Source organism: Musca autumnalis, unplaced genomic scaffold (genome assembly GCF_047663935.1).
Source record: "Musca autumnalis isolate F117 unplaced genomic scaffold, ASM4766393v1 scaffold_2, whole genome shotgun sequence".
In the NCBI taxonomy this organism is placed as follows: Eukaryota; Metazoa; Arthropoda; class Insecta; order Diptera; family Muscidae; genus Musca; species Musca autumnalis.
In genome coordinates, this window is record NW_027411755.1 from 49,273,576 (window position 1) to 49,294,034 (window position 20,459).

General features: G+C 33.7%; 1 protein-coding gene across 2 annotated transcripts in view; it reads right to left on the reverse strand.

Moving 5' to 3' along the window:
- Positions 1-20,459, reverse strand: part of mol (dual oxidase maturation factor 1 mol) — a 202,458-nt gene that overhangs the window by 67,505 nt on the left and 114,494 nt on the right. For both annotated transcript variants that reach the window (XM_073967655.1, XM_073967654.1), the window contains exon 4: positions 10,962-11,019. In XM_073967655.1, coding sequence (XP_073823756.1) covers positions 10,962-11,019 — 58 coding nt within the window. The remainder of the gene's footprint in view (positions 1-10,961; positions 11,020-20,459) is intronic.

Sequence of the window (20,459 nt, forward strand, 5' to 3'; positions counted from 1 at the left end):
CCAACATCATCATCATCATCGTCGTCGACACCAATCAGGTACAGGACGTTTTGGTGGAAAAGGGAATGAAAGAAAATAATAAGAGAAAACATTTGTTAGTTATGTGTATATACATAGCTATGTTTTGGAATATTTCTAATAAATTTACAATAATTTTAATACTCAATTGTATGGAATTATGCAAAACTGGAAACATAATTTATGTTAGAGTCAAAGGATCATAAAAATTTTAATGACAGGTAATGAGTACTTGGAGAATATATTCCAGCAAACAAATGGTATTAAGAATAAATGCCGACAGCTAAATAACCTCAACGCATGACTGTACAAAAACATCAATAATAGGAGTGGTGGGTATTTGGCCCAGATGAACAGATATCAAGTTTTAAAAGTAAATAAATAGCATTTTCGAAGGTATCAAAATACGTTTTGGAATTTCCCAATGTACATTAGGAGCTTGTGACAAACATATTCAGCACATTGTCGAGAGAAAATGGAGAAAAACACTGTGCAACATTGAAAATGCAAACAACGTCTAATGAGCATTTTGTGAAAGCACATTTTAAGACTACACTGAAAAAAATATTTCAAGAATTTTTACATATTTTCGTTTGTGATGTAGTTTTTTCATACTCACATAAGATACATGTGCAGTTTCTTACTTCCATCCGAAAGCCACTATTTTTTCAAAAATATGTAAGATTTTCATGAGATGCAAAATCAATTTCCTATTTTTCCCTATATTCCACTATTTGCTCTCATATTTCCTCTCTTGTTTGGTAAATGCTCTCAACTTTGTTCTTTTGAATGGCCTCGTCGTGAATGGTCTCGTCGTCTCACTATCGTAGTGACAATATATCAACAAACCACAACACAACGCCCACCATCGTCTCACCTTCACATTGAGACTATATCAAAAAACCACGCCACACACATGCACACCACAACAACGTACCTAAACTACCACTGTATGTCGCAACCATTTTGTTGTTAGTTAACTGACAAATCAAACAACTACAGTGCGTTTGGTGTCGAAAAAACAATAGGTTTCGCTGTAGTTCGCAACTACAAATTTTTAATTTCTTTAATATAAAGGCAACATCTAATATTTCAACCTAGTGCTGAAAGACTCAACATGTATGTAAATATGGTTCGTATTATTCTGCTATGTTCACAAGATGATAACAACTACAGTGAAAATCCATTGGAAGAAACTGTAAATTACAGTAATACAAAATAAAAGCATTAATTAATAAAAAGCAGCAAAATTTGTCTCTGGTTTGGTTGGTGGTGTGTGGTGGTTGTTAGTCAATAATAACAAAAACAACAACTCGCCAAAACTGTTTTTTTTTCAATCCCTCAGAAAAAGACAGCATTTTTTTTTTTTTTTGCTTTATGAAAGGCGTTCATGAAAAGCAGAAATTTGAACCTTGGCAAGACTTTATGAACACTATTCCTGAAATGCAGAAATTATTTTTTTTCTGTGTACAAAAAACCTAGTTGGGTTTCCTGTTTTTAGATCGGGCTTGGTATTTATATCCTCGTGTAAACCGGGATAAAACTACCCTGTTTCCCACTGATCGGATCGTTATTTCAGAAACTTATAAGAATTTAGCTTTGCGGTCTTCAGCAATATTGTAGCCCTAATATAGTAGAACTTACGCGTCAAATGGAAAACTGCATCCAGCGCATCAAAAACTATAAAATATATGGAAGTTTACATAATTTTTGGAATTATGGTCAGTAGCAGCTAAACTATTGAAAGTTGAACCAAGTAAACTTCCGCAAAAATTTCCCTAATAATGTGCTCAGCAATTCTTCAGAACTTTCTGAAACTCTAAAATACTTATTTCATGTTTTTATACCATCAGCATTTATGCTAACAAGGGTATATACACTTTCATACGGGCAAAATATGCCTCATTGAAATAATGGTTTTAGACCCGACAATTTGGATTTGATTTAGCCGTGTCCGTCAGTATCTGGCTGGCCGGAGCGCTCGATAACTCTCGAACGGATCAAGCGATTCGGTCCAAAATTTGTCATTCGCAATATTTTGTCGAAACTTAGTTTAATTTCGAAGAGGGGTTTTTCGGTCCACACCTTCGGTTACCTCCCACACAAAATTTCGGAAAAAATCAGTTTAGGACAAGTTTCGTTACAAGTTTCATCAGGGACAAGTCCATACTTCTTGAGCAAATAGCCTGAAAGTTGCAAAAAACCCCTATGACACCGTGTGTAGTTGGTTTAGCGCAAGATAACTCTCGAACGGATCTGCCGATACGGTCCAAGATTTGGCCTTCTTAATATTTTGTCCAAACTTAGTTTAAGTTAGAAGTTATGACATATTGGTCTACTCTTTCAGGTACCTCCCACACAAAAATTCGGATAAATTAACTTTAATGCCTGCCCTCGAATAACTTTGATTTTTGTTTAAACAACTTGCATTCGCTGCTTTAATTATGACAGTGAAAGTTTTTTTTTCAGGGACAAGTCAATACTTCTTAAGAAAACTGCCCGAAAGGTGTAAAAACTCCGTATTACACCATATGTAGTGGGTAGAGACCACGATACATCTCGAATTGATAAACCGATTTGGTCCAATGTTTGGCCTTCGTCATATTTTGTACAAACTTAGTTTCACTTCGAAGATGGGCAATACGGGTCCACAACTACCGGTACATCCTCCCAATATTTGAAAAATGTCATAAAAATGGTATGCACGACGATATCTCTTGAACGGGGCAACCAATTTGGTCCAAATTTTGGATCTCCTAAAATGTTGTTCAAATTTAGTTTAACTTCTAAAAGTGCCCATATCGGTCCTTTCCTTAGGGAACCTTCCCCACAAAAGTTCAACATTTGTGTCTAAATGTAGCTTAGGGTCTGTTCGAAGACCTTTTGGAAATGTATGTATACCGATGATGTTCCGCTTGGTCCTGTTTACAGCGATATTATGTTTTCCGTCGAAAAGTCCATGCTTCCTGGCATACTGGTCCAAAAGTTATACGATGACTTATTGAAATGAGTATTGGACGCGATATCTGTCGAAAAGATATGACTCCCAAAATAAGATCCACTTTCATAACATTGTGCAACATTTTTAAGGTAATCTTGTGCAAACAATTTGAACTGAGGATTTTTTGAAAGTACAGACCCAAACGCCAGAGAGCCTAGTTGGGTTTTGTTGTGTCAGATCCAGCTTGGATTTTATGGCCACATCTAAACATGTTTAAGTATTGGCTTTTTAAAGCAATTCGGTGCTATATCTCTGAAACCAATGCGAATCTTCTTCTGGAGCTCAATTCTATGAAAATGTGAAATGACAACTTTTATAAAGGAGAAAAATGTTAAATGAAAAAAATTATAAAGGAAATATTTTTCATTTCAAATTTTCATAGAACAAGAATCCAACCCCTGACCTCTGAATTAAATTTGTAGATAAAGGCAAGAATAAAATATTTGAAGAAATAATGAACTCGAAAAACTACATTTACTGCCTCAAATTTCATAATATATCTAAAAATTCCATAATTTCCCTTGAAAAACATATTCGCTGGAATGTAATAATCAAAACATTCCATTGTTGTAAAATGATTCTATCACGTTATTTTTAGTATATTTTTCAACGACGATTTAATAAATATGTCAATCATGTGGGGAAATCCGAAATGCGAGAATAAATTGTTGGTGTGAACTGTGTTTGAAATACTTGTTGTAAAAGATATGATAGAAAATAATACTGAAACAACATGAAATAAGCATTTTAGATTTTCAGAATGTTCTGAAGAATTGTTGAGAGCATTATTTGGAAGATTTCTGAAACAGGTTACTTGGTTCAACTCCCAATAGTTTAGCAGCAACTGACCAGAATTTCAGAAATTATGTAAAATTTACTATATTTGATCGATTTTGATGCGCTAAATGGAGTCTTTCTTGTGCTGTCTGTTAACCAGATAAGTTCTACTTCTTTAGGGCTGCAATATTGCTAAAGACATCAAGGCCAAATTCTTATTCGTTTCTGAGATAAAGGCCCGATAAATGCAAAAAAAATAATCATAGCCCGGTTTAGATGAGACCATAAATTCCGAATTGGATCTGACAGGACATAACCCAGCTAGGGTTCTTGTAACCTCAATATGTACTTTCAAAAAATGCATACTAGAAGTTGTTTGCATTTTCTGTGTTGCATAGTGTAATGGACTACGTCGGTCCATTGAACTTCAATCCTTATCCACATTTTTGTCGGCAAGTTCAAATGTGCAAAAAAGGATTCAATTCAATTCACATAGGCTAAGGGTATATCTTTGTCGGCAAAACCGACTTGTTTAGGCGCTATTTCATATCATACTTTCTACAAAACATATTTCAAAAAATGTTGACACAGGCTGTTTATATTCACTTTTGGGATTTCAATGCATTGTTGATATATTTATCAAATCGTTTTTGAAAAATGATAGAAACATTTTACAAGAATGATATGTTCCGTAGACTTGTGAATTACATTCCAGCGGATGATTTTTCCAAAGAAAAATCAACAAAAAATGTAACAGTGTTGGAGACATGATGCGAAATATACAAAATAATGGAATTTTTAGATATATTATGCATTTTGAGGCAACAAATGCAGTATTTCGAGATGATTATTCAATTAAATATTTTCTTCATGCACTTATCTACAAGTTTTCTTCTGAGATTTAAAGAAGAGTTGAATTGTTTTCAGAGATTTTGCCTCGATTTGCTTTAAAAAGTTAGTATTAAACCATGGCTAGATGAGGCCATAAAATCTAAACCCGATCAAACCACACAAAACCCAAATATGGTTTTTTGGGTCTGTATTTTCATAAAATCCGTAGTAGAAATTGTTTGCGCACAATTACCTTGAAAATGTTGTACAGTGTAATACTAAAGCTCTAAGGTTTTATGGCCACTTATTGAATTTTTTACAAGAAATCTACCAAATTTTTATATCCTCCACCATAATATGGAGTGTAGAATTAAATTTGTTATTCTTCAAAATAATGAAATTTTTAGATATATTATACATTTTGAGGTAACAAATGCAGTCTTTCAAGATGATTATTAAACTAAATATTTGCTTCATGCACGCACTTATCTACAAGTTTTCTTCTGAGATTTAAAGAGGAGTCGAATTGTATTCAGAAATATTGCCCCGATTTGCTCTAAAAAGTCCATATTTAGCCATGGCTAGATGAGTCCGTAAAATCTAAACCCGATCAAATCACACAAAACACATATATGGTTTTTTTTCGATGGGTCTGTATTTTCATAAAATCCGCAGTAGAAGTTGTTTGCACACAATTACGTTGAAAATGTTGTACAGTGTAATACTAAAGCTTTAAGGGGTTATGGCCACTTATTGAGAAATCTACCAAATTTTTATATCCGCCACCATAATATGGGTAAAATTTTAAGACCATATATATCGTTCCACGGTTTGATATAGCCCTCATAGAACGGTTCCACTTGATTTTCAGTATTTTGAAGGTTTTAATTATCAAACCGAGATCGCCGAACTTTGGTACTTAGTCTTCCTTGGGGGGTATAAAATTTTCTCCAGAATTTTGCCGCTATAGGCTCACGCCATCATATACCTCCCGATTTGGGGCATTTTGAAGGTTTTCAGCCTCCGAAATGGCTGAAATTTGGTCTTTAGTTATCATTTGGGGTATAAAACTTTCCATATGAATTTTGTCGGTATATGCCTTCATATAGCCCCCATAGAACGGTACCTCCCGATTTTCGGTATTTTGAAGGTTGTGGCCTCAATATTCCACCGAAATGGCTTTAGTATTTAGTCTTCATTTTGGGGTATAAAACTTTCCCTCCCGATTTGGGGTATTTTCAAGATTATGTTCGTTGGGGTACTTTCCCCTCTAAATTTGTCGGTATAGTCCACGCCTTCATATAGCCCCTATAGAAAGGTATTTCAAAATTTTCGTTATTTTGAATGTTTTGGTCTCAATATTGCACCGAAAATGGCTGAAATTTGATATTTAGTCTTCGTTGCGGGTGCAGAACTTTCCACCTGTAATTTGGCATAAACCTATATCTACGCCTTTATATTGCCCCCATGGAACTGTACCTCCCGATTTTCGGTATTTTAAAGGTTGTGGCTTCTATACTCCACCGAAATGGCTGAAATTTGGTATTTAGTCTTCGTTGGTAGTATAAAACTTTATTTAGCGCCACATTGCTTTACCGAAATTGTTGGAATTTGGTATTTAGGCTTCTTTATAAACGAAAGAAAACTAATTGTTCAGTTTTATTTCAATACAGCTCGTGGTGGAGGGCCAGGCCGAACTTAACGCCGTTCTTGCTAGTTTTAGAAGATTTTGTTTTCATCTGATAGATCACAGCTAAGAAATGGATGGTTGTTTCGCTATAAACCCGTCAACATTTTATTTAAAAAGTCTCTCGCTTAGGTACAAGCTTTTTATATGTATTAGAATTCCACAAAAGCTTATGATAATCGGATCATCCGTTTTCCAGCTACAGGGGGCATCGCATTCCAAAATGTCATTTTGAGAAAACCTCGTTTCAAACTTCGATGTCACATTCATATCACAATGGATTTTCTCTTTCTAACGCGCACATATCAGCTAATTTTTGTCCGATCGACTCGAAGTTTTTGCAACATATTCTATACTACTTGTACTTTAAAACGAGCCAATAAAAAATATTCGATTTTGTACAATTTGTAAGTGGTCATAACCCCTTAAAACCAATTCCATACAGCCTACTAAAACAACTTCAATGCGAGAGGTATTGAAGGATTTGCCCTAGACATTAATACATTTTGCGACCCATATCTCTGGAAGTATTGGCTTCTCCTAGCCAACAAAAATGTAATTATATTTTATAATTGTGAACTCTCAAATTCAAAATTTCGATTTTAATTAAAAATGGATAGTTGTTTTGGCATAAATCCGTCAACATTTTTTTAAGTCTCTCGCTTAGGTACAAGTTTTTTATATGTATAATAATCCCACAAAAACATATAAATATCGGATCATCCGTTTTCTAAAAAATGCCATTTTGAGAAAACCTCGTTTCAAACTTCGATGTTACATTCATATCACAATGGATTTTCTCTTTCTAATACTCATATCTCAGCTAATTTTTATCAGATGGACTCCAAGTTTTTGCAACATATTCTATTCTACTTGTACTTTAAAATGAGCCAATAAAAAAATCGATTTTGTAAAATTTGTAAGTTGCCATAACCCCTTAAAACCAACTCCATATAACCTACTAAAAAAACTTCAATGCGAGAGGTATTGAAAGAGTTGCCCTATATGTTAAGGCATTTTGCGCCCCATATCTCTGGAATCATTGTCTTCTCCTAGCCAACAAAAATATAATTATATTTTATATTTATAACGTTGTAGTCATTATCAATGCAACTACACCCTATTAAAATTTCAACAGGATCCGAGAAGTGACCTTAATTCTAATTCCAAAAAAGTGGTCACCTCAGGATTTTTTAGAGCTGTTGGGACATGTATACGAAAAAATATATGTATATCAATATATTCAGAACAGCCAGGTCTACCTTCTAAGAAAATTTCAAACAATCCTCAAAAGCCCTTAACTGTTCTGCACTTAAACGAAAATTTTGAAATTTTCTGTGGGATGTAATGGAATCGGTATGTTTAGCAGAAAATTCCGGTGTAAAAATGTTGAAACAATATCAGTCACTCTTTTCGATAGTTATTGTGCCAACCAACTATGTTAGTCGATCACCGTAGGACTTTTTGTAGGGTTTTTCTACAATTACGTCAAAAGCGTGGACTAACCCACGACAAACATTATATCGTTGTTCACAGAGCTGCAAGCAGTATCTTCTGTAAACATTACAAAACTATTCTCGAACAGATCCTAATCTGATCAAAATCGAAAATTAAGAACTTTTCTCGGGAGTTGTTACTTCGCTTTCGAAGAAATTTTGCTATGTGTAATATTTCGGTTACATCAGATACTCAATTCGTAATTTATAGTGCCATCAGTAATTTTAGTTACTGCTGAGGGCATTTTGCAATGGAACCTCATCAAAGCTCATCATGACTTAAGTGGACACTGAGTGGGTTTAAAAAAGACCAATCACGTTTGTCTTGATTCTTCTGCTGCATTGCTGATGAGTTAGAAATTCATGCTTGTATACAAGGTACTGCCTCGTCATCATCTTATTAAGCAAATGAACAGGTATCGTCTAAGCCTCCTCATGACGATTATACACTGGTGTCGTCGGTGAACGCAAGTTTGTCTATTTCCACCACACTGAGTATCGCTAACATTTACGCCGCACAGTGCTTCAGAAATCGATTTTCCTGGCAAGAAACCTCAATTTTTTGTCGTCACCGATTGTTAATTTCTATATGGGATTCGATATCAAACATACTGAAACTTAGAAAACCAAAAAAAAATAAAATATTCAAAGATGTGGGCGCGGCGTGGTCCTAAAGACGAACATTTTTCCTAATTTTGGATAATATGTAATTTTTGCACCTTTTTGAAAAAAGAAATAGCTATTTCTTAGAAACTATAACAGATATTGTGTTCATTGTTATACCCTACACCACTATGTGGAAAGGGTATTATAAGTTTGTTTTGGTAAAAATTCATGTAACACCGCGAAATACTCGTCGGAGACCCCCAATGTGGTATACCAATCTTCATATCTCGGCGAGATAAAGCGATTTTGAGATGTGTGTCCGTCCGTGTGTCCGTCTGTCCATTATAAATTGTAATCAAACTCCAGGCCGCAATTATGGACCGATCGTCACGAAATTTGGTATGGAGGTCGGTTTTACATCAGAATAGATCGCTATTTTAATTGGTGATGATCGTGAAATATTTAGCGGGTGAAATGGACCAAAAACATAATTTTTATCCGATTTTGTAGCTGCTCTGTAGGTCGCAATAATAGTCCGATCGCCTCGAAAATTTAAATAAGGTAAGAGAATATGACAAAGAATAAGCTTGCAATTTGAGATGACGATCAGGTAATATTTAGAGGGCTAAATGGACCACAACTTTTGTGTGAAAATTGTGAAAAATTTTAATATACAGCTTTTATCTTTATTGCTGGAAGAGACATTCCGGGCAAGTAAACTATACCTGGAAGAGGAACACTTGACCTTTCTATTGATGTCAATTGTGTTGGTGTACATGATAAGATAACAGAGTTACAGCCTAATATACCCTGTTATATCTTTGTAGTGTAATCATAAACACGCTAGAGGTCGCAATTATAGCTCAATATTCCCGAAATTTTGCACGATGTAAGACTTAAGGTCGAAGTAGATGCTTACAATTTTGGATGATGCACTGATAATATTTAGCGGGTAAAATGGATCATCACTTTTGTATGAAAAATACAAAAAAATGTTGGAGTCTATATTTTATTTCCTGGAGTACATATACCGGCAAAGTAGACTACATATGGAAATAGATCTACTGATCTTCCCCCTGATGCAAATTGCAATAACGTGTCTGCTAGATAACGGGCCTACTGCTTAATATATTGTTGGTTTTGTGTAGAGAACGACATTTGCCCATTCCCAGTTTTTCATTATTGCAAATTACATGGTGCACTAACGTTTTAATTGTCCAATTGGATTTTTTTACATACATTGCGTCATGGGTCGCTTTGCCACCTTTTTTCAAAACGATTTCCCAGCCAGGCAAAATCAAAATTTCAATGGTGGCAAAATATCCTTCAGTAAGGTTTGCGAGATTTTGTGAGTATTTAGATATGTAAAACTTCTCTACAAGTGGTGCCTTAGGACACGCCGTTCGGACTCGGAGATAAGCTGTGTGTCCCATATCATTGAGCGAATATGAATCGGTGTACACTCACTCATTGCTATGAGAGAAGTCTCTCTTTTCCCTTCTATGATGTTTGTGAAACAATTATTATATTAATATTTAAGCTTGCTGTGATACGGTCTCAGAATCCACAAAATTACTTCTTACAATAAGTTTATTCGTTCCATAAAGAAATTTTGATATGTGGAAAGCTAATTCCCAGGAGTAAAGGTGTAGGGTATCACCCCGTCCGACTATAGCCTTTTCTTACTTGTTTTTGTGTTAGAAAGGTAGAATTGTTGCCTTTAAGAAACGTTTTAATAAATTACCTTAAAGTTTACACATAGTACGCTATTTAAATTTTCCTCAGGTACTAAATTTTAGTGAAATTTCAAATTTAGTGGAGTAGAACACTATTTTTAATTCATTGAAATTTCATGGGTAGAAATGTGTTCCATATTAATTACAGTTTTTTAAAAAATTGGGAATTTTTTGAGTATATTGGCCTGTTCCCGTACTTTATAAAGTGGTAAAAGTCGTAAAAGTTGTAAAAGTCGTAAACGATTTTCATATAAATTTTGTGTACGGGAACGCAAAATGTGTAAAAGTGGTAAAAATTGTAAAAAAATTTTAGTTCTGGAACAGAGCTTATGAAACAAAAATAAAATTTTTTGATTTTTTTTTTATATTTTATTTTTGTTGTATTTTTACAGTTTTTTTTATTGAGGATTGACCATTTGTAGTATATAGGAAGATATAAAAACACAAGAACATTCCTATTCCAACTGTCCTTCCTATATATTATTTATTACTCCAACAGGTCATTTTTATTTGCCTCCCAACCTAAAATTAGCATTAAACCTTGTTTACCTACGATTCCATCGAAATCATTTTATTGTCATTCCCATATACCCTAATTTTGTTGGTATTATTCACCTGACTTATTATTAGTCACAACGAGAATACGTTTAATGTTCCTCGTTAATGTCGTGCCATATCTTTTAATGAATACTTCATCTTATATTAAAATAGTCATTTATTAACTAATTTTATTGTTTTGCAATTCGCTATTATTATTTATTGCTTTATTTTTGCATTCTTTATTATTAGACATTAAATTCGATACTCACTTAATATGACTAGTCCCACGAAAAGACTTAATGTGACAGTTGAGAATGTTGTGAATTTCTGCAATTGAAAAATAGAGTAGAGAGGCAAATTATTATTTGAATCAATATATTGGGAGGTTTTAAGAAAATAATAATAATGAGAATGAGAAAAGAGAGGTGGTATGTAGCAGGAAAGGAAGGAGATTGGTAATATATTTTTTGTTTATTATGAAAGAAATTAAATACGTCTGTAGAAAAGAACTTATATAGATCTCTTGTAGAGAGAAGGTCCCTTATATATACCGTTAGAAAGGCTCGCAAATCTTCTAACACGAAGACCTACTAAATGTTGTCTAAAAAAGAAGGCCTATCGGTATTTTTAAGAAAGAAAGCCACCTAAAGGTTTTATATAAGTAAAATACCTCTAAAAAGTATTTATTTATTTTTTGATATAAGACCTCTTACAAATCTTCTATAGATAGAATACCTACTAAAGTTATTCTGTACATTAAAGTCCTCCTAAAGGGGTTCTATTGATAGAATATCTCTCAAAGGACTCTATAAATATTAGACTTCCTGAAGGTATTCAATAGATAGAAGACCTTCTAAAAGTCCTGTCCCATCGATAAAAGACATCCTAAAATCATTCTATAGAAAGAAGACCTCTTAAAGGTGTTTTGTAGACTGATCTCCTCACCGTCATCTACAGATTAATAGATATTTATATAGATAGAAGACAATCCAAAAGTTTTCCATGGATAGAAGACCTCCTAAAAGAATTCTATAGATGGAAGACCCTTCCAATAATCTACGTAAAGTATTCATTAAAAGGAACCACACTTCTTAAACCTACGGAAATATTTTTTAAAAGGAGCGATCATTGTGATAGCCTACGGAAAATATAATTTAAAAGAGCCACGCTTCGGATAATCTAAAGAAAACATTCAATTAAAGAAACAAAGGTTCTGATAGTCTACGGAAAATATTCACTAAAAGGAACCACGCTTCTGATAATCTAAAGAGAATATTCATTAAAAGGAACCCCAGTTAAAAATAGTATGGGGAAAATATTATATAAACTGGACCACGCTTCCTATAATTTACGGAAGATATTACTTAAAATGAACTACGCTTCCAATAATCTACGGAAAATATTATTTAAAAGGAACCAACCTACTGATAGTCTAGGTAAAAAAATATTTAAAATTAACCACGCATCCCATGTTCTAGGCTATTCTTTAAAAGGAACTGCGCCTCTGACAAGCTACGGAAAATATGCCCTTAAAGGGTAACTCTAACACTAACACTCCTTTCATAATCTACCGAAACGAACACTTCCGATGTTCTAGGCAAAATATTCTTTAACAGGAACTGCGATTCTGACAAGCTACGGAAAATATACCCTTAAAGGGACCACGCGTTTGGTATTCTACGGAAAATGTTCTTTAACAGGAACCACACTTCCGATAATCTAGAGAAAATATTCATAGTCAACGAAAAATATTCTTAAAAAACTTTTTTTTTCATAATCTACCGAAACTATTCTTTAAAAGGAACCACGCTTGTAATAATTTACGGAAAATATTCTTTAAAATGAGCCATGCTTCCGGAATCTACAGAAAATAGTCTTTAAAGGGAGCCACACTTAAGATAATCTAAGGAAAATATTCTTTAAAAAGGACCACGTTTCCGATTATCTACAGAAAATTTTCATTAAAAGGAGACACGCTTCCGATAATCTACAGAAAATATTCATGGAAAGGAACCACACTTCTGATAGTCTACAGAAAATATTCTTTAAAAGCGGTCATACTTCCAATAAGATAAGGAAAATATTCTTTAATAAAAATAGGTAAAAAAAACTTTTTAAGTTAAACGGTTTTATGTTAAACATACATTGCAATGTTTAAGATAAATGTACTAGAAACCAAAAAATAATAAAATAGATACAGTCGTGGGAATTATAAACATATACATAGTCTAGACTAAAATAAAAACGTTGGGCACGTCAATTGTCTACAAATTATCGACTTAATGTGCGATAGAAGAATCGTTTAATTCGTCGTTAGGCAGTTGGCCCGCAGACGGTGAGGAAATTACTTACTATTTTCTTGCTCATGGAAATTCCAATAGTTATACACTCCATGTAAATAAAAGAGATGTTTCAACTAGTTTATCGTTGGACATTCACACTGCTGGCGAGGAATCGTTTCACTGCTCGTAGATTGTCTTTAATCGACAAAGTACTACTCGCTCACCACTATGAAACCCTAAAACTCGCTTATAATCGAGCTTGCTAGCTTGTTTCCACATTCTAGCCCTACTTATCACACGTCCATCGTTGTCGGTTGAACAACTGCCTAATTATAGTGTAACATTACAAAACAAACATTTTAATCAACGATTGTAGACAATTGACGTGCCCCACGGTTTTATTTTAGTCTAGTCTATGCATATGTTTATAATTCCCATGACTGTAGCTATTTTATTATTTTTTGGTTTTTAGTACATGTATCTTAAACATTGCAATGTATGCTTAACATAAAACCGTTTAACTTAAAAATTTTTTTTACCTATTTTTATTTTCTAGTTTTTAGTTTTTATTTCGCATTCTGTTTAATTCATTTAGTGCTTCATTATTGCAAAGTTTCTTGTCCGTTAGTTTATTGCAGTCCAACTTCTCTATACGTAGTCCCTGCAAAGATCTTACTCCACTAAGAGCCACGTAGGCTTGACCTTCTTCAAACAGTTTCGCACCTTAATATACGACTGCGTGATCCACAGTGCTGGCCTGCATTTTATGTATTGTAGAAGCCCATGATAGTATTAAATCTGTGTATATCGCTCCCGTTGTTTTGTTAACCTGGCTTCATATTCTTCAGGCGTTTCTGACGCTATCATCTGTGTGTATCGCTCACGTTGCTTTGTTAACCTGGCTTCATATTCTTCAGGCGTTTCTGACGCCGTCATTTGTGTATATCGCTGACGTTGCTTTTTTAAGCTGGCCTCATATTGCTCAGGTGCTTTTGACACTAATTGTTCCCGTCGTTTCTGTAATCGACTATTTCTATCACCTTCACTTTCTTTAGCTCGTTTTGCTTTATACTTTTCTTTCGCTTCTTGACGCCTTCGTTTACGTTGTGCTGCAGTTTCTGTTTTATTTGTGTTTGTATTTTTTATATATTTTTTACCATTTTGTTCCCACGAGTAATGGACATTTAAGCGGTCGACCCCCCAGAGGTCCAATAAAGGGGCAAGGCTATGTACAACAAGATGCGCCTGAGTCTTGAGGGGAAAACGCTAACGACATATCATTTTTATCCACCCTAACGCCATACAGTTCTCGGCGAGTTTTAACATTTCACCTTAACTTGGGTGGTGTACCGCTAACGACGTATCATTTTTAGCCACCCTAACGCCACACAGTCCTCAACACGAAAAACAATCTTGACTTGGGTGGTGGATTCAGGCTGGATTAATCAGATACCTAAATTACAGATTCAATTTCTAAATTTAAATCTTAATTATACGCCATTTAGTGGCTGCGCCCATCTTAAAAATTGAGGTTGAATAGTGCACTGTATTCTTCTTGTCAAGCCCTTTTATTTGATACCCATATTGGTGGGATTGATAAAAAATTGTTATCAGCCATTTGGTAGCGGCGGCCATCTTAGATTTAAATTTTGCATAGTAAGTTGTATTCTACTTGTAGAGACCTTTCATTTGATACCCATGTTGATGGGATTGATAAAACCTAAGTTATCCACCATTTTGTAGAGGCCGCCATCTTGGATTTTAATTTTATATAGTACATTGTATTCTACTGGTTGAGCACTTTCATTTGATACCCATATTGATGGGATTGATAAAACCTACGTTATCCGCCATTTTGTAGCGGCCGTCATCTTGGATTTCAATTTTTATAGTATATTGTATTCTGCTTGTTGATCCCTTTCATTTGATACCCATATTGATGGGATTGATAAAACCTACGTTATCCGCCATTCTGTAGCGGCCGCCATCTTGGATTTCAATTTTTATAGTATATTGTATTCTGCTTGTTGATCCCTTTCATTTGATACCCATATTGATGGGATTGATAAAACCTACGTTATCCGCAATTTTGTAGCGGCCGCCATCTTGGATTTAAATTTTTATAGTATATTGTATTCTGCTTGTTGATCCCTTTCATTTGATACCCATATTGATGGGATTGATAAAACCTACGTTATCCGCCATTTTGTAGCGGCCGCCGTCTTGGATTTTAATTTTTTATAGTATATTGTATTCTGCTTGTTGAGCCCTTTCATTTGATACCCATATTGATGGGATTGATAAAACATACGTTATCCGCCATTTTGTAGCGGCCGCCATCTTGGATTTCAATTTTTATAGTATATTGTATTCTGCTTGTTGAGCCCTTTCATTTGATACCCATATTGATGGGATTGATAAAACCTACGTTATCCGCCATTTTGTAGCGGCCGCCATCTTGGATTTCAATTTTTTTATAGTGTATTGTATTCTGCTTGTTGAGCCCTTTCATTTGATACCCATATTGATGGGATTGATAAAACCTAAGTTATCCGCCATTTTGTAGAGGCCGCCATCTTGGATTTTAATTTTATATAGTACTATAGTAGTACTTCTGAAAGTCTACTGAAAATATTAATTAAAAGGCACCACGCTTCTGATAGTCTGCTGAAAATATTCATTAAAAGGATCCACGCATCGATAGTCTACTGATAATATTCATTTAAAGGAACCACGCTTTCGATAATATACGGAAAATATTCATTAAAAGGAACAACGCTTCCGATAATATAAAGAAAATATTCGTTAGAAGGAACCACGCTTCTGTTAGTATACAAAAAATATTCTTTTAAAGGAGCCACACTTCCTCTAATCTAAGGAAAATATTACATAAAAGGACCCACGCTTACGCTAATCGACAGAAAATATTCATTTAAAGGAACCACGCTTCTGATAGTTTGTTGAAAATATTCTTTAAAAGGAACCATGCTTCTGATAGTCTGTTGAAAATATTCGTTAAAAGGAACCACGCTTCTGAAAGTCTGTTGAAAATATTCTTTAAAAGGAACCACGCTTCCGATAATCTAAAGAACATATTCATTTAAAGGAACCATGCGTTTGATAGTCTACTAAAAATATTAAATAAAATGAACCACGTATATGATAGTCTACTGAAAATATTTATTTAAAGCAACCACGCTTTTGATAGTCTACTGAAAATATTCATTTAAAGGAACCACGCTTCTGATAGTCTATAGAAAATTTTTTAAAAGGAATCACCAATTTGACCCATTTGATTATCTATGGGAAATATTATTTAAAAAGAACGACGCTTCCGATAATCTACGAAAAAAAGGAACCACATTTTCTATCGATACATGACCTCCTCTAGAGGTCTTTTGTTAAAACATGACCTCAGCACCTAAATTTTTTCACACAATTTTTACATTGTATTTTTAACACTACAGTTTACTTTGACATCACCGTGGTAAATTCTCATTACCATGATACGAGACACATACAATATCTGGTTTTCAGATTCTATTATGGAGAGAAGTATTTCAAAATAAATTCCCATAGTTAAGCAGCAAATAATGTTTATTAGAAAAATATGTCATAACACTGTCTATATCTATAAAACATAATTTTTAATTAATTTAACAATCTATAATTACAAACACATGTTTTGATAACAACAGACTCTCTGGCAAAAAATTACTATGCATTTTGAAAATGTATACCAAGCGTAAAACAAATTTAATTGACATGCCAACAACAATGCAAACATAAAGATATTTTAATAAATGTACATAGAAAATTATTATTATATGCATTGTATATGAGCTAGTACACGCCCAAATATTTAACAATTTGTAAATCAACATGTTAAAAGTGAATTGAGTATTAAATTTAAAAAAAAAATGAAACAAACATTACAGCCAGTATTTGTTGGAGATAAATCGAAGGATCAATATGCTTTTGCGGATTCATAGGCTTTGCATAGAAATTTTGGTGCTGTACGAGCTTTGAAAGAACCATGCCCTTCCATTCAATATAAACTGCTGGGTTACAGATTTCATTCAATTTAGAACAGCTCTCTACACATATTTCAATCCAACTTAGCTACTCGAAAAACTCCTGCCATATTCAGGTTCTAGAGATTTTAAAGAGCTCTATCAACATTAATTTCATTACTATTTTCACTATTTAATTAATTCATCTGTATTGGTCCATATACGAATTTCCAGCTAACACCCAAAGAAGGCTTAATATGTTAAAATTATCATTATTATCTATAGTTAGCCATTATATTGGAATTAAGTAAATTGTTGCCATAGCCTTCTTTTGAATTAATTTACATGCATACATTTCGATGGCAAATTAATGCTGATACTCCCAATAACTATTAGCCCCATCATTCAATGCAAAATGCAGCACCACATTTCGATTGTGTTCAAATGTTGTGCTGTGCATACAAGTGTGAATTAAAAACTGATGCTGTTAGCCCCTTTTGAAACAGTTCAGTGACACTCTAACAATTAGTTAGATACATAATTATATTCAAATACAGATGTATGTGTCGAAAAAGTTTGTAGGAAATAGGGATGTAATTCATGATTTGTATACCAAATTATGGGAATCTGATAGACTACAGAAAATATTCTTCAAAATGAACCACACTTCTGATAATCTGCAGGAAATATTTGTTAACAGGAAACACGATTCTGATAATCTGCAGGAAATATTTGTTAACAGGAAACACGATTCTGATAGTCTGTTGAAAATATTCTTTAAAAGGAACCACGCTTCTGATAGTCTGTTGAAAATATTCTTTAAAAGGAACCACGCTTCTGATAATCTGTTAAAAATATTCTTTAAAAGGAACCACGCTTCTGATAGTCTGTTGAAAATATTCTTTAAAAGGAACCACGCTTCTGATAATCTGTTGAAAATATTCTTTAAAAGGAACCACGCTTCTGATAGTCTGTTGAAAATATTCTTTAAAAGGAACCACGCTTCTGATAATCTGTTGAAAATATTCTTTAAAAGGAACCACGCTTCTGATAGTCTGTTGAAAATATTCTTTAAAAGGAACCACGCTTCTGATAGTCTGTTGAAAATATTCTTTAAAAGGAACCACGCTTCTGATAGTCTGTTGAAAATATTCTTTAAAAGGAACCACGCTTCTGATAGTCTGTTGAAAATATTCTTTAAAAGGAACCACGCTTCTGATAGTCTGTTGAAAATATTCTTTAAAGGAACCACGCTTCTGATAGTCTGTTGAAAATATTCTTTAAAAGGAACCACGCTTCTGATAGTCTGTTGAAAATATTCTTTAAAAGGAACCACGCTTCTGATAGTCTTTTGAAAATATTCTTTAAAAGGAACCACGCTTCTGATAGTCTGTTGAAAATATTCTTTAAAAGGAACCACGCTTCTGATAGTCTGTTGAAAATATTCTTTAAAAGGAACCACGCTTCTGATAGTCTGTAGAAAAAATTCTTTAAAAGGAACCACGCTTCTTATAATCTACGGAAAATATTCTATAAAAGGAACCACTCTTCTTATAATCTGTTGAAAATATTCTTTAAAAGGAACCACGCTTCTGATAGTCTGTTGAAAATATTCTTTAAAAGGAACCACGCTTCTGATAGTCTGTTGAAAATATTCTTTAAAAGGAACCACGCTTCTGATAGTCTGTTGAAAATATTCTTTAAAAGGAACCACGCTTCTGATAGTCTGTAGAAAATATTCTTTAAAAGGAACCACGCTTCTTATAATCTACGGAAAATAATCTTTAAAAGGAACCACGCTTCTTATAATCTACGGAAAATATTCATTAAAAAGGAACAACGCTTCTGATAGTCTGTTGAAAATATTCTTTGAAAGGAACCACGCTTCTGATAGTCTGTTGAAAATATTATTTGAAAGGAACCACGCTTCTGATAGTCTGTTGAAAATATTATTTGAAAGGAACCACGCTTCTGATAGTCTGTTGAAAATATTCATTAAAAAGGAACCACGCTTCTGATAGTCTGTAGAAAATATTCTTTAAAAGGAACCACGCTTCTTATAATCTACGGAAAATAATCTTTAAAAGGAACCACGCTTCTTATAATCTACGGAAAATATTCATTAAAAAGGAACAACGCTTCTGATAGTCTGTTGAAAATATTCTTTGAAAGGAACCACGCTTCTGATAGTCTGTTGAAAATATTATTTGAAAGGAACCACGCTTCTGATAGTCTGTTGAAAATATTATTTGAAAGGAACCACGCTTCTGATAGTCTGTTGAAAATATTCATTAAAAAGGAACAACGCTTCTGATAGTCTGTTGAAAATATTCTTTGAAAGGAACCACGCTTCTGATAGTCTGTTGAAAATATTCTTTAAAAGGAACCACGCTTCTGATAGTCTGTTGAAAATATTCTTTAAAAGGAACCACGCTTCTGATAGTTTGTAGAAAAAATTCTTTAAAAGGAACCACGCTTCTTATAATCTACGGAAAATATTCTATAAAAGGAACCACGCTTCTGATAGTCTGTTGAAAATATTCTTTAAAAGAACCACGCTTCTGATAGTCTGTTGAAAATATTCTTTAAAAGGAACCACGCTTCTGATAGTCTGTTGAAAATATTCTTTAAAAGGAACCACGCTTCTGATAGTCTGTTGAAAATATTCTTTAAAAGGAACCACGCTTCTGATAGTCTGTTGAAAATATTCTTTAAAAGGAACCACGCTTCTGATAGTCTGTTGAAAATATTCTTTAAAAGGAACCACGCTTCTGATAGTCTGTTGAAAATATTCATTAAAAGGAACCACGCTTCTGATAGTCTGTTGAAAATATTCTTTAAAAGGAACCACGCTTCTGATAGTCTGTTGAAAATATTCTTTAAAAGGAACCACGCTTCTGATAGTCTGTAGAAAATATTCTTTAAAAGGAACCACGCTTCTTATAATCTACGGAAAATAATCTTTAAAGGAACCACGCTTCTTATAATCTACGGAAAATATTCATTAAAAAGGAACCACGCTTCTGATAGTCTGTTGAAAATATTCTTTAAAAGGAACCACGCTTCTGATAGTCTGTTGAAAATATTCTTTAAAAGGAACCACGCTTCTGATAGTCTGTTGAAAATATCCTTTAAAAGGAGCCACGCTTCTGATAGTCTGTTGAAAATATTATTTAAAAGGAACCACGCTTCTGACAGTCTGTTGAAAATATTATTTAAAAGGAACCACGCTTCTGATAGTCTGTTGAAAATATCCTTTAAAAGGAACCACGCTTCTGATAGTCTGTTGAAAATATTCGTTAAAAGGAACCACGCTTCTGATAGTCTGTTGAAAATATCCTTTAAAAGGAACCACGCTTCTGATAGTCTGTAGAAAATATTCTTTAAAAGGAACCACGCTTCGTATAATCTACGGAAAATATTCTTTAAAAGGAACCACGCTTCTTATAATCTACGGAAAATATTCTTTAAA